The sequence below is a fragment of the Vespula vulgaris genome, chromosome 15 (assembly GCF_905475345.1).
Source record: "Vespula vulgaris chromosome 15, iyVesVulg1.1, whole genome shotgun sequence".
Taxonomy (NCBI): Eukaryota; Metazoa; Arthropoda; class Insecta; order Hymenoptera; family Vespidae; genus Vespula; species Vespula vulgaris.
The window spans coordinates 2,937,240-2,953,303 of NC_066600.1; the positions used below are offsets into that span (position 1 = coordinate 2,937,240).

Consider the following 16,064-nt stretch of genomic DNA (forward strand, 5'->3'; position numbering starts at 1 on the left):
ATATCGTATTTGAAAGTGTATATCTACCATTATATTTAGATATATAAAATATATAACTACAAATAAAAAATAATCCAAACTTTTCCGGATATTAGTTTTATGGTACGTTATGATATTTTCATAAATCACCGGAAGTCGAATAAAGTTCTTCACTTCCGATAATATAGGTCATGTGACATTTAGGATAATACCGATCGTGATTTTTGATGATAGGAATTGTTTCCATATATTGCCACCAGATCGCACTGTATGGTACTAAAAAACGATGATTTTTCATAACCGCGTATACCGAAAAAACGTCAAACTAAATCGCATTAAATTTACAATAAGTGTTGTTTATTGCGTGATATAGATATATCTCATAGATCGTGTTCATTTATACATCTTTTGCGAAAAGAATCAACAAGTAAATATGCGTGGATAATGTGGCATGTGTTGTAAAATATTGTGGTTATAATTCGAAAAACAAATGGCTAGCACTTTAGATGCAGTTGATTGGGAAGGTATTCTTATTAGTAATTAAGTATACGTATTTACATAGCACACAATATATATACACGCGTTACGTTACATATAGATAATTATATATAAGGTGACACATGAACTCTCATGATAAATTACAATATTGTCTTGTGTGCTTTGTTAGCAATATATTTATGTATATTTTATCTTATTGTATGTCAAATTTTTTATTAATTTAATATCTTACCATAAAAAGTTCTTACTACGAAAAAAAATCTATTTATAGATTTAAGAAAGCAGGCTAGACACTTGGAAAATGAAATTGATGCAAAACTTGTAGCATTTAGCAAGTTAGGCGTAAATACACATTCTAAAAATGTTACACCAGATGAAGTTCCACTTTTAGATGAAGAACATGTGTTTGAGAATATGGCCTTGGAAATAGAAACATTATTATCTAAAGTAAGCAATATTATTTTCCTATATATTATACAGTTATATACTATTTTAAGTATTTGATTTTTTAGTTATTTAATGTTAATGAGAAAATGAGTGAATTGCAACCAAATGGAGCAGCTATGTTACATACTATGCAACGTCATAAAGAAATATTAAAAGATTATAAACTAGAATTTAATAAAATTAGGAATAATTTTGCTATAAGAAAGGATCGTGAAGATCTCTTGGGTAATGTGCGCAAGGAAATTGAGTATGTTGTATAAAATACATTTTTTTTCTATGAATATGTTTGGTATAAATGCATTTGTATGATACACTCATCTTTTTTAGCAATTATAAAACCACAAGTGGATTAAACCGTAGAGAAATGTATTTGAAAGAAAATCAACATATTCATAAGTAAGTAAATACAAACTCAATTAGATCTACATACATGTATGCTACATAATAATAATGAATATATTACACTCACATTTATATTTCTTGTATCACTATGAAAGTTTTACTAAATTATTTCAACTTTTAGCTCTGATCGTTTAATCAATGATCAAATAAGTATAGCAATGGAAACGCGAGAACATTTAATTACTCAAAGACAAGCTTTCAAACGTATACAAACTAGATTTAATGACATTTCTAATCGATTCCCAGCAGTGAGTAGTCTATTACAAAGAATAAATTTAAGGAAGAGACGAGATTCTTTAATTCTTGGAGTTATCATAGGATTCTGCACGTTCCTTATGCTCTTGTATGCATTTCATTGAATTATAAATGCATAAAAAAATACTTCCACATTTATTAGAAGTTGGAAAAACATATGTAAACAGATGACAGAAATAGCAATATAATAGCTACTAAAATGCAGAAGTTACATAAGAATAGTAAGTATGCTCCTATGAATGAAAGTCAGTATGAATGGATTTATAATCAAGAATTACATTGGCAAAATTATTGCATTGTACAGTTTTTTTTTATACCAAATGTACTAAACGTGTATTGTCACACAAACGTTGCGATTCACTTTCAATGACTAGTATATGAATTTAATAAATGTTAAAAATAAATATTATGGGTTCTAGCATGGTTATTCAATTTTTATATCTTTTGTATATTATCCATGTACTAAATTATATTGAAATCCTGTGAGACAAGAAATACAATATTCTAAAATAATGCTTATTACAGATACAAATTTAAGAGAAAATATGATATAAAGTTAGAATTTGATGTTAATGTTGTATGCAATTTGTAAATATATTTTCTAAGTTACATATCTGTCGATTTGTTGCTAAAAAATGTAATGGATTTATGTATTTTTTTTACTATATATAGTCTCATATAGATATATAGTCTCATTACTAAATAAGTAAAATACATTTTAACAGAATTAATAAGTCATTACTACGTATAACATACTCTGAATGAGTATATACCTAAACTGTTGATTAGAGTTATGATAAACAATCTTTTTACTTTTATACAATTTTTATATATAAATGTATTTGATTGTTCATTATTAATTCATCTTTGTATTATAGTTCGAATATGTAAGAAAATGTATATGCTTTGCTTGAATAATATTTCTGATTACCTACCTCTTTATAATATATTTTTAAAGTAAGGGTATAGAAATGTTAGATGTTTTTAAACTCTTAAAGCTTTCTGTACTTCAAAACATATTCGATCATTTTAGAGAATGAGATGGTATACTATAAGCAAATTATTAAATAATTAAAAGGATACATTTCACTACAAAATTATTTCTTATACTGATTGATAAATAATATGGTATACAGTGATGTTCAGATATAATTTCATACAATAGAGTTACTATCAGGCTTCATATCCAAATTAATCATTGATATTTTTGTTTTGTTTTATAATGTATTGATTTACATGTAAGAGACACTTTCATATGCACGTGTACACGCACGCACACATCCTCACACACATAGCTCATTGATTCTCCTATGTATAAGCCCATGAAAACACAGCACGCTACGAAAGAAGTCATTTCAATAAGTGCAGTATCTGTTTCCACGTATACTAAATACCACATTTATAAATTATATTTTGACTTTTTTAATAGGAACTCAAGCACAAGAACTGTAAAAATATTGAATATAAAGATGCACATATCCGGTAATAAAAAATTCTTGTGTATATACTTTAAATATATATATTTACATTTTTCTGCACGTAGTCACACTATCTCGAGTCTTTACCTATAGGAGTCGTGTAATACGGCATCAGAAATTTATGTATCTTACAATCTTGATATCCTGATATGAATATTTTCTGAAATTTCAAAATTTGTAGGTAATAAATTTTCGTATTTTTTTTTTTTTTTTTTTAGTGAACCTTCGTTAAATTAAAAAGTGCGGCCCCTGTTTATTGTATGTGTAGGTATATATATATATGTATATATAGTATATATTATATATATCGTAATATATATAATATATATATGTATATATATATATACTCTAAACCATGTATTTCATATATTTATTTGTTTATAAATGCAATATATAGTGTATTCGTAGAAACGAAGAACTTTTGTAAGCGCTACTTTTAACATTATGCATTGCTGCAAGGGAAACCCTGGATATAAGGAAGTGTCAATATCCATCAATTTTGTTCACGTCATAGCACATGAAGACGTTGCTTCATACGTTGTTACAGCATATGCTACGAAATTCTACTCAAGATTTTATTAACGGTTCTAAAATATTCTACATCATTTAATCTAAATTTTTTCTTGTAAAGAGAAGATGGAATACGATATCCATTTTGTTCTCAGCACCCATCCATAACTCGCTCACAGGCATACAAACAAACAAACGAAGGAACAAACATCTATTCCATGCATGAATCGCATGATTGCATTTCGATTTTGAATATAAATATATCATCGTATGTACTGTTTCAATCTAGGTTTTCTTTAATGCTAACAGTATTAATAGATGGAGCATGTTGGGAGACTAGATATACTTGCCATTGTTTATTTTCCATCTACTTAGTCAATACAATTAAAGATCCATAATAGCTGTTATTTGAAAATTAATTAAAAAAATATATTATATTAATACAATTGAATAAGACAAAGCAGAACAGATTTGAGTTGAATTACATGAACTGTGGAAAATTTAAGGCGCTTATAATACCGTTACCTTGTCTCCCTACATTATAGTAATATTGATAATAGTTTTATAGTCTAGATCTACGGCTAATAGTAATAGCAGTAATGTGATAACAGTAATAGCTATAGCGGCGGTAGCAATAATATTTTTTTCGTGTTAATCAATGATTTCACCTATCAATCAAATAAAACTTAAAACTGCGTATACATCTATACTCCGAGAGTGAAAAATTAATCGTCCAAATAGTTATGCAGCGCTAGTATTACTCCTCTAGCCCTTTATAGACTATTCTCACTAATCAGTCGCATTTTTGTTATAGATTGGATCGTAACATTTCATATCAATAATTAATTTCTATAGAAAGTTTTTTAGCTTTTATCCTCGGATTATTCTCTTATTTTGCGTATGATTAAATAATGGAGTTTTTCTCATTGCATACAAATACAATTTTTCTTTACTGCATAACTTTTACAGGCAGCTTTTCTTTTATTATAATCACGAAAAATGAAACATGATAATTCATTATTACATATGCATGTTTATACGATCCATCTAAAATGTTATCATTCCTAACGAAAAATAAAAAAGGAATTTTATATAATTATGAATTTTTGACTCGAGTATAGTCTTCGACTAAAATTAAAGAAGATTCTACCTATTTGAAGGTTTACATCGGGACTTGATAGATATCTTTCAATAATACATGTGTGATGACAGGAAAAATCTGCCAAGTCCTTTTTCCAGTTCTTTGACTATCAACTCGGAAAAGCTTATTTCGAGCATTTATTTCACTTGTCATGCTAAATCTGTGACGAAAATACATTACAACACTGATGGGTTCAGTTTAGTCTACCCAACACGTAAGTGTTCCATGGTAGCTAATCCAACTCGTGCAAATGACGTGATTGCACGATGTTTTTTATATGCCCCATTGATTGAGTGTTTACATAACACTATTATTTACTTCGCTTTATTCTCACCTGTACGAAAAATGCGAATAATTATTGCAATAGAAAAAATATATATATGTCATAATAAAATATATCTCAATTATTATTGTCACAGTTTGATATAAAATTAGAAAGAAATAATGCATACCTTACGTGTTTAATGAATTCAAAATGTCAATTCTTCGGTATTCTCTGCATCAGATGAAAGCGCTTGACGTAACGTTTCCATACAAGATTTAGGAATAAGAGTTCCTACAATTTTCAAACCTTCGTCTGCAATAACATAATCGATGTAGATATTTATTTAAATGAAATCAATTAAGCGGCAAGTCACATTGATGAAATTCCTTTCAAATACAGAAAAGAATTTACCAGTTCTTAGTCGGACAACTTGCATCTTCGAATTATGTCCAGATCGTGCCGCAAGTACACTTTCAACGCGACTCCAAACGCTAAGAACCGAACCAGCTAAAACATTATATGACCGTCTTCGTAATCCTACTTCACATTCCATACCAAGAGTGACATTTTTACAATTGCCACGCCAATAAGCGTGTGAACATGTATCCACAGATGCTTCGTATTGTTGCGTCCAATGAGGTTCTGCCTCCTCGGTTGAAACCTTTTTGTATTTCTTTTCTAATTCACCTAATGATTCTTGACGTAATTGCAATCCGGTATTCGGCCTACAAACAACACATACATATCGAAAATATTTCATTTTCGTTATGTATCATTATATATTTAAATTAATTTCTGATAGACAAAAGTATATCGTACCTATAAACCATGTATAACTGATCTTTTTTACTTTCACTTTTCTTTTTACCACCATCGACAGCAACCGCAAGGATAGCTGTTTGTTTACCATTTCGTATTTGATGACTTAAATAAAATCCTTCCTTGGCACCAGTTAATTTGGACCATTGATCCATTGCCTCGGTCCAACTCATACCACGTTCAACATGTACAACATGTAATTCGGTAGGTGCTTTACCAGTTGCGTGCTTCCGAAGAAAACGATAAAGTCTTACTCTGCGAACGTTCTCTCCTGACGTACCAAGATCAAGAATACCCATGTCGAAACGCCCAGTTTTCTTCGCTTGAAGGATAATGGCATTCAAAGTGTCGGTAAAATATTTGAATAATCGATTTTGCAAATCGACTGGCATTCCGAGAATACGATTTAAGAATTTAGACATGTTATTATAATCTTTGTCCAAAGTAAGAACTCCTGGCATATTTTCGCTATTACAAATTAGTCCTACGCCCACTAGAGCGTCCGCCACATCTTTGAAGAAATCACCATTATAGTCTTGTGGTGGTGGTACCAATGGCGGCTCGTACCTATTGTATTATTTTATACTTCATTAATTCAACCGTAAATATAATTTTCATATATACATTAAACATGTGATGACGTTTAGAGAAAGTATATATATATACATATAAAAGTATAATACAAGAGTATACAACAAACCCCATTATAGTCTTCATCGTTGCCTCGAGAGCCGATCGACCATATTTGTTATCGATATTGAATTGTGAAAGATCTCGCGTTTCGGTTGCTCTGCGATCTCCGTGAGTTAACGCACCAAGACTTTCGAGACGTTTCGCAACAATCGAAGCAAATCGTCTTTCTCCGGCAAGATCCGAAATAAGGAATATATATTCCGGAGCATTTACTTGATTCGAACGATGCGTTCGACCGAACTGTTGTATTGCTCTATCTGCGCTCCATGGCAGTTCAAGTGTGATATGTACTCTACGCATTTGATTTCTCGCACGTCTATCACTTTGCAATGATATGCCACTGCTAGCTGCTTCCGAGATGATTGCAACTGTCTTCTCACCATCCATAAATCTGATAATGCGTAAAGTAATTTACACCTTTCTTCGATAAACGAAGACGAATTTTCATAAATAAAATTAATAAGTTTACCTTTGTTTTTCTGTTAAGTTAAGCGTCTCTAACGGAACGTCGACTTCAGATCTAGATTCATATTGTATTGCACCATCTTCCGTTTGAACAACACGACCTTTTCTTCCAGTCATTTCTGCGACATTCTCCGGACCACCAAGTTCGTCGATCAATTGATCTAACGTATTCGGTGGTAATCTTTCTCCTAAGGTCTCTATTTGTGCTAACAATTCTTCTTTCATGCTACAAGCACGTTCAATAGCATCCCGAGGTGGTCCTTGATTATTAGAAGATGCATTACCATGATTTCCGCTCACTGCCGTATCTCCGTTACGTTTGTTCCTATTGTTAGACGTCTTATGCGCAAGCATAGATTGTATTTTATCTTGCGTGCTTAAACGTTTCTTGGCTGGTTTCTTTTGTTTCTTACCACCTTTCTTCTTTCGTCTGTCCCATGGATCTATAAAAAGAAATAAATCGTAACATTTGTTTACATCGATTTAAATATGCGTAAGTTTTGTATACTTACCAACATCAGAATCGCTATCACTATAAAATGGATTGAAATCGGAACTTATATTACTTTCCTCGTCAGTTCGATGATCATCTTCACTCTCCGTTCCACTCAATTTAAATTCAGAACCAGAACTATGATCACCATTTTTTTCTTCGTCAGTTATCTCTTCTTCGGAAGACCATGCTCGAACTTTTTTTGAAGCTCTTTGTGCTGCTTGACGTACTGGTTTCCTTTTACTTCCTCCTGCAGATCCACCTGCACCATCAATCAAATCTTCCCCTTCTGATTTATTCATTTTAGGTAAATCTAAACCAAGAAGTCGATGGATTCGATTACGATCTGGCGCTGGAAAATGTTTTTCCACTAACGTTTGGAGTACTCCCTTAGCAGTAGAAACAAAATCACTTAGTTCTCCGTCGTCACGTTCCAATTGTTCCAAAGTGCGTGCTTCACCGGTCGATTGCAGACCGATAACCACACATTTCCCGCATTTAACAGCTTCTCGAGCTACTGCAACAGCATGCTTTACTTTTGCTGCAATACATAGATACTTGAAGAAACGTTGATGAGACGACCAAAATTGACCCCACATAGTTTTTTTCATGCGATTTTCAGCGTCAATTAATTCGGCCGCTTCTTGGAATTTCTGCATTGCTTCTACCCATAATCTTACCGAATGATCGTATATCTTAGTAAAGTCCTTAGATAGAGGAACTTCTTCGATTTTAAAAGCAACGCCGTGAAAACTAAGTTGTCGAGCAATATACATGCCTCGTAATTTCATATCCATTGCTACTATTTCCATTGTACCAACTCCACGTTTTTCTACCGCAGTGATAAAATCGTTGAATTCAGGGAAAGGAGTTCCTTCGCCCCACATACCTAATCGTACCATATAGGCCATATTGCGAGGCTCAGAAGCACCAGTGGCACTAGCATACACCACTCGTGATTTAGGAAGTTTATTTTGCAATTCCAGTACGGTTAAACCAGTTTTGGTAGGTTTGGAACTTCCGGTAGGGCATAAATTTTTTGCACGATGGCATTCGTCAAAAATAATTAATCCATCAAAATCTTCTCCACACCATTGCAACAATTGTTTTAATCTACTTTTGTATTTACCTCCACTTTGAGAGGATTCACCGATTAATGCGGAATATGTACTAAATATTACACCTTTTTTAACATTACCATTTACAGCTGAAGAAATTTTTGCGTATTTGAACTTATTTAAAGCATGTACTTCGATTTTTGATGCCCCAATGTCTTTTAAATCACGTTCGGCATCGTATTTGAGATCGTTGGAGACGGAAACCCAAATGGCACGTTTCCTACCTTTTAAATAATTTTCAAATATAATGCCTGCTATAGTTCGTCCTTTACCAACACCAGCTCCATCTCCGATAAGAAATCCAGCACGTGTACTATCCGGTAAAAGATGTTCGTGTTGTTGAGATGCATAAGTTATGGATTCTAACTGAAGAGCCGACAAAGCTCCAGATCGTATTGTTTCTTCTGGTATAGAAAGTTCGTACCAAACATCCGTAGGTTCTACACTAGATAATGATGCTGTCTCAACAACTGGATCTGGATGCTTACGCCCACGTTTGACTGTACATTTTAAATAAACTTGTTAGAAAATGTTTTCTAATCTTTTATACAATTACACTTTTCTCATTAATAGCGAAATAAAACATGCATACGTTTGGTAGGCATATAATCTGCATAAGTTTCTGCAACACCCATATCTTCATCATCTACCTCTTCTTCTTCTGGTATTGTTGGTTGCATACCTACTTTTGTTGGATCACCAGAATTCATCCATAATTGTGATACAGCTTTTCCTAAATAATAAATATTATGATTATAATAAATTCAGAGATAATGTAAAAAATTGCATGTATACATAAAAAATTTGTTAATAATACCGGATAAACCTGCAGGCCAATTTGGATGAAGTCCACTCTGATTGAGAAATTGAACAAATGGATTGACACCCATATTCATTCCAGCCATTCCCATAAAACCTCCCATTAAATTATTCATTTCCATACCTGCAATATTTCATCGAATAAAAGATTGATCTAAACGTTAAAATAACTTCAGGATTTGTGTGAAAGTAAAATGCATATTTGAATAATTATATAATTTAATAAAATGATGGAAAAGAGAGATACAAGATAGTGTATATATATATATATATAGACAAAATTATGATATATGCTCATAATTAATATATGCATATATCAAGTATTTTTGGAAAAAAAGGAAACTATAAAAAAATCAAAGGAAGGAAATAGAAAAAGAAAGAATTTTAAAAAAATATATAATATTCAAACTCAGAAGACATATATCAATCATAGACATACTCTGTTGTAAAAAAGCTGCAGGATTGAATCCTGCAAGACTTGCTAATCCTGGGAAATTATATGGTCCACCAGCTCCTAATTGACCCAATTGATTCATTTGGTTGGTACCAACAAAATTAGGTGGAGTACCTTGTGATCCTCCTACACGTACCATTTCATATCCTGGTGGTGCAGTTTTAGTTACTAATCCACCTGGTATTTTGTTACTAAGTTTTTGATTTAATGCTGTTAAATAAATATTACTTAAGTAACACTCTGTTTATAACATTTTTTTTGTAACACAATGAATGAATATATATGTATATATATATAAATGCAGATGATAAAGAATTTTTTTTATTACACATATATACAATTCATAGTACCTTGTCCTTTATTTGTGGCATTAGATGGTACTTCTGCAGGTTTTTCTTCTTTAATGTTTGCAATACCAGCAGCTGTTGCAAGATCTTTACCACCACCTATTAAAAATAAGTATATGACATTGAATAATTATATTTCTTTTTGAGTAGAAATTAATAAATAATATATAGCATTATATTATATCATTAGATTGTCATTATGAAGTTAATATCCCATAAATTATAAATATAAAGAAATTACCAGGTACTTCAATTTTATCAGGATCCTCATCATCGTCAAAGTCACTACCACTTGTGTCATCGCTCATTGTTTCTTTATATCTCTTTGTTGCCTAAATACATATATCATGTAATAATTATACAAGATATAAATAGACAATTCTAATGAAATATTCATATTATTTATCAAATTAAACAAAGGATATTTTTTAAACAAAATCATTGATTTTTATGAAATATTAATTCTTGATGAAAAACAAAGAAGTCTTTTACGTGTTGATAATTATGACTATCAGAAAAAAAAAGCTTACTTGTCATTAAAATACAATAGATTGTTTAAATATTCAAATAAAAAATAAATGCATAACTATTTTCGCAATAAATTTATGTAAATTTTTGAAAAATCTTATAACAAAAAAAGTATGGAAGAAGAAAAACATACCCTTAAAAAGAATCTGAAGAATAAATGCGCAAAAAATTATTTATAAAAAAAGATATACAAGAAGTTCTTAGGTTAGTTTGTCTCGCGAAGCGGAGATTAGAAGAAAACGCACGCATAAGAAGCGCGCGTCGCTGCGAATGGAACAATGAAAATATAAAAAAAAAGAAACATCTTACCATGATCGAAAAAATTTATTTTTCCTTTCTGCAGTCTCGATAAAGAAAGGGAAGAGATTTCAATGAGGAACACGATCGTCGAAGAAGATATTCCTTTCGAACGTGAAGCTGCAATTCTGACAGAGTAGACGATGAAAACTTTTTTCCCTCGTTACGGGTTCCTACTTTATGTCGCGTCAAGTAAGCATCACTCGTCGAACGGCAAGTTTCTCGTTTATTGTGCGGGCTACAAAATCACAATGCCTGAATTTAGTGTGCGCTTAGACCGAAGCATTTTTTGTGGTATGCATCGAAGCGCTCACTCTAAACGCGTTCGCCAAGCACGGCTGCCGCCATCTTGGTTTTTGCCCGGCCCACGGTGCATCACGATGCAAATACAAAAACACACGCGCTGACTACAGCTGCCTTGCGTAACATTGTTAAGCGCTGTTGCCAAATCTACTTTTATAAAGAGATCTTTCGAAAAGCGGGTTTACAGAAAATAAGGCGCGCAATCGAAGAAAATCTACTTTTTTTTTTCAACTAATATTTCGTTTATAATTGTATTTGCAAAATATTAAGATATAACGATGAATGAATAAGAATTTATTCGTATCGAGAACACCCTAGCACAGTGTCGGATGTAATACGAAACTAATATTTTTTTTTTTATAAGCATGTGTACAAATTTAAATATACAATATCAGACTTACAGGTGTTTTGGAAGTAGCACGAACTTGATTTAGAATATTCAATAGCATGCGATAATGTAGACTGTTGGTTCTATATTATTTACATTAACTAGATAAATATATCGATTATTTTTTTCTAAGAGAATGTACTTTCTACCTATGAGGACGTTCTATTTTTACATATCATTAAAATTAATTTTTTCCAATGTCATCAATATTGTCGGCCAAATTCTGTGCCTTCGTAATGCGAGTCATTGTTACATATGAACGATCGTTAAAGACTCACGAATATAATTATTGGTGTTATGAGGGAAGCAGGTTGATTCTTCAAACTTTCTTTTGAACACGTGTTCGTTGATTTCACAAATGAACAGTAAATAAAGCGCGAATATTGAGTATCATTTGTCCGCACGCGCGTCATACACACGCAAATGAAAGAGACTATCACGATCTGGCAACGTCGCTGCAGAGCAGCGCTAATCGTTAGGCGATCTAAAGTATACGCGGTAAAAAGAAAAGAGTACGACCTCGAACTTGGCATATAACTCTTCAGTAAAATCAAATGGGAATTGTTTAAGTTTCTAATACTAAATCAGACACTTCTACATAATATACGTACCAAAATAATTAAAGTATATATCGTATTACAGGACTACAGCCCTTAATCTATTTAAAAAAATGTATCGCTCTAATACGATCGATCCGAGCTTCGCGCCGCTGACAACGCCACATCGTGGCAGAATATGAAAACACATTTATGCGCGCTCTAATTTAAAACTGTTAAATAATTTCTTTATCATTTTCTAAGAGTTTTATATATATATATATATATATATATATATATATATATATACGCACGAACACACACATACATACACGTTCGCATTTATATATTTTGTATAATGCACCTCTATTGAACTGTACACTTTGCATTTTATATTAAAAACGATGTGACGACAAACAGTATAAAAATTGCATAAAGTTGTATAGAGTTACGCGATATGAGGCAAACGTTAAAATATTTGTGGACTTTATAGAACATAAATAGTTATAGTGCTAAAAAAGAATAAAAATTAACAAAATGATAATAGCAATGAAAAATAAGGTATACACATTGTATAAATACAAGCAATACACATTCATTTGAACTGATTAGTAGCAATCAAATTATAATAAATTAATTCAAATGATATAAATATTAATATTATAAACAATAGTGTAACGATTATATCTTTTTTCAAGAAGAAGTTTACTTTTTAATCAAAACAACAAGATTGAGAAGCATATTTTTTTATTAAATGAATAATAGAAGAAAAAAAATATTTATTAACCTATCAGAATACTGTTAAAATAGACTTTTGGTACCATGGAATCTGATAGTCAATAATATAAATTAAATAATATAAATATACACATCACATATATATATATGCATATTTATTTTATATTATATAATGGTATTCTGGAAACTTGTAAAACGCTTAAATAGGATACAGATTAATTATGTTTTTAACAATACAGATAAAATAAAACATGGGACGTAAGTATAGGTTATAAAATAAAATTAATTATATGTTTATTATCAATAATATTTATCAATAATATTATCAATAATATTTAATCTATTAAATATAAATAGATTGAGAAAAGTGTTATTGATTTATTTAAACTATGAGACTTGTTAATAAACACTTTACAATTACTTATAATAATATATTCTTTTAGGAGATGTTTATATATGCAAAAACAAACATACAGTACAAATGAGAATGTCGAAAAAACTTATGAAATACCTATCGAAAATATCCGTAATTTTAGTATAATAGCCCATGTTGATCATGGTAAAAGTACCCTTGCTGATAGACTTCTAGAAATTACTGGTGCTATAAAAAGAAATTCAGGAAAACAAGTATTAGATACATTGCAAGTAGAAAAGGAGCGTGGAATTACAGTCAAAGCTCAGACTGCTTCTCTTATATATTCATATAAAGGACAAAATTATCTTTTAAATTTGATAGATACTCCAGGTCATGTAGATTTCTCATCTGAGGTATATCGTTCATTAGCAGCTTGTCAAGGTGTTATATTATTAGTGGATGCAAATGATGGAGTACAAGCGCAAACTGTTGCAAATTTTTACTTGGCTATTAAAAGAGAGCTTGTAGTAATACCAGTTATAAATAAAATAGATTTACCAATGGCAGATCCAGAAAGAGTAAAGAATCAATTAGAAACATTATTTAATATAAATGAAAAAGATGTATTAAAAATATCTGCCAAATTAGGAACAGGTGTTGATGAATTATTACAAGCTATACTCAAAAGGCTTCCACCTCCACCTGTAAATAGGAATTTACCATTTCGTGCTCTAATATTTGATAGCTGGTATGACAAATATAAAGGAGCTGTTTCCTTAATATATGTGAAGGATGGATCTTTATCTGTTGGTGAACATATTACATCTTTTGCTAGCAAAAAATCTTATGAAATTAAAGAGGTAGCACTTCTAAGACCTGAGGAAGAACCTGTTAAAACTTTGTAAGTATAAAATTTTATATATGTGTATTTTTTTTATGCTTCAATATATTATATATAATTATAATTAAAATACAATTGTAGATTTGCAGGAGAGGTTGGAAGTATAAAGTGTAATATGCGATCTTCTAAAGAAGCACATATTGGAGATACTTTATATAAAAAAGGTCACCCTGTAGAATCATTAGGTGGATTTACAGCAATAAAACCAATGGTATTTGCTGGTGTATATCCTATGGATCAATCACATTTTCTTTCATTACAAAGTGCAATTGATAAACTTATTTTAAATGATAGTGCTGTTGAAATTGTACCAAATTCTAGGTATTGATTATTTTCGTGAGTGAACAATATAATAAAACAGTTGCATACTTAATTAGTAATTAATAATAATATTGTTCTAGTGCTGCACTTGGACGCGGCTGGCGAGCTGGATTTTTAGGACTCTTGCATATGGAAGTATTTATACAAAGATTAGAACAGGAATATGGTACAGAACCAATAGTTACAGCACCTGGTGTCACATATAAGGCCAAAATTAAAGGACAAAAAAATATAATACGATATAAAGGAGATATAGTTGTCTTCAATAATCCTATTGACTATCCTGATAAACAAATTACAGTAGAATATTATGAGCCAATGATCCTTGGTACTATTATAACACCAGGTATATCTTTTTCTAAATAACAGTGTAATAATTAATCGTAATTTAATGTCTGTTATTATTGGTATATATTGATACACATATGTTTAAATAGATAAGTATATAGGACCGGTAATTTCATTGTGTCTTGAGAAACGTGGGATTGAACAATTTACCCAAACTATTGGAAATAATAGAACGTTATTAAAATTTTCAATGCCATTAAATGAAGTAGTTCTTGATTTTCATGATACATTGAAAACCCTCACTTCTGGATATGCAAGTTTTGATTATGAAGATGATGGATATCATTCTTCTGAAATTGTGAAGGTAAAAAGCACAATCGTTAATTTAATTTATTCACATTCAATGATTAATGTTACTTTTTTTCTTACAGTTAAATATTCTCTTAAATGGTAATATTGTAGAAGAATTAAGTACAATTGTACACTGTACTAAAGCAAAAGAAGTGGGTAAAAGAATGTGTAATAAACTTTTGGATATCATTCCAAGACAATTATTTGAAATATCAATACAAGCAGCAGTTGGAAGTAAGATACTTGCAAGGGAGACTTTGAAAGCATATAGAAAAGACGTTACTGCAAAATTGGTAAAAACTCACATGGAGCTATATTTTATTTGCTATAAAGAACGATAAATTAAATATAAATTACATAAAAAAAAACTATATATATGTATATGTATATATTTATATACATTTTATACGTTTTAGTATGGAGGTGATGTTACAAGAAGGATGAAATTATTGGCAAAACAAAAACAGGGAAAGAACAGAATGCGTATGATCGGAAACATTTCCTTGCCACGAGAAACATTTATAAATGTACTCAAACGATAATTTACCATGTATATATATATATATAGGATTTTTACTTTGAACACAAAAATAAAAAGAATATATAAAATAAGAATAAAAGGTCAAACATTAAGGCAAATATTTCATGGTTCATCGAGAATTCTTGCCTTTGGCGAAGAGGAGTTAATTATACTAAAGGAAGAGAAAAATAGCTTAAGATCACTTGATAACTAATCGATTGCCTGTCTGTTTACATTATTTGGCGTATAAATAAAAGTGAAAGGTATCTAGCGGAAGTAAATCATTCTAGAATTTTAGCTAAACGTTGTTGAGGGTAAAATTGGAACGATATACGGTTGGTTGCTCTTCCTTATG

At 30.8% G+C, this 16,064-nt stretch overlaps 3 protein-coding genes across 5 annotated transcripts; 2 read left to right on the top strand and 1 right to left on the bottom strand.

The window, feature by feature from the left end:
• Window positions 1–241: 241 nt before the first annotated feature.
• Window positions 242–2,008, top strand: LOC127069430 (Golgi SNAP receptor complex member 1). Its single transcript, XM_051006454.1, has 5 exons — window positions 242–503; window positions 749–924; window positions 990–1,171; window positions 1,252–1,320; window positions 1,448–2,008. Exons 1-5 carry the CDS (start codon window positions 470–472, stop codon window positions 1,683–1,685), a joined length of 699 nt encoding a protein of 232 aa, XP_050862411.1. The 5' UTR covers window positions 242–469; the 3' UTR covers window positions 1,686–2,008.
• Window positions 2,009–2,665: 657 nt separating this feature from the next.
• Window positions 2,666–12,100, bottom strand: LOC127069416 (protein strawberry notch-like). 2 transcript variants are annotated; one of them, XM_051006425.1, is made up of 14 exons: window positions 11,978–12,100; window positions 11,021–11,246; window positions 10,425–10,515; window positions 10,187–10,282; window positions 9,822–10,046; window positions 9,381–9,506; window positions 9,156–9,296; window positions 7,465–9,063; window positions 6,957–7,395; window positions 6,495–6,878; window positions 5,795–6,361; window positions 5,387–5,700; window positions 5,163–5,287; window positions 2,666–5,044 (listed from the first exon to the last, which is right to left on the bottom strand). In XM_051006425.1, the coding sequence occupies exons 2-13, from the start codon at window positions 11,021–11,023 to the stop codon at window positions 5,181–5,183; spliced, it is 4,092 nt and encodes a 1,363-aa protein (XP_050862382.1). In that variant the 5' UTR covers window positions 11,024–11,246; window positions 11,978–12,100; the 3' UTR covers window positions 2,666–5,044; window positions 5,163–5,180. The 2 variants fall into 2 exon arrangements, with proteins under 2 accessions (XP_050862382.1, XP_050862381.1); XM_051006424.1 differs by lacking the exon at window positions 11,978–12,100 and adding an exon at window positions 11,323–11,402.
• A 477-nt stretch (window positions 12,101–12,577) lies between these two features.
• On the top strand, window positions 12,578–15,828 carry LOC127069420 (translation factor GUF1 homolog, mitochondrial). 2 transcript variants are annotated; one of them, XM_051006435.1, is made up of 8 exons: window positions 12,578–12,796; window positions 12,937–13,231; window positions 13,417–14,229; window positions 14,311–14,550; window positions 14,631–14,896; window positions 14,988–15,202; window positions 15,270–15,482; window positions 15,606–15,828. In XM_051006435.1, exons 2-8 carry the CDS (start codon window positions 13,146–13,148, stop codon window positions 15,729–15,731), a joined length of 1,959 nt encoding a protein of 652 aa, XP_050862392.1. In that variant the 5' UTR covers window positions 12,578–12,796; window positions 12,937–13,145; the 3' UTR covers window positions 15,732–15,828. The 2 variants fall into 2 exon arrangements, with proteins under 2 accessions (XP_050862392.1, XP_050862393.1); XM_051006436.1 differs by lacking the exon at window positions 12,937–13,231.
• The last annotated feature ends 236 nt before the right edge of the window (window positions 15,829–16,064 follow it).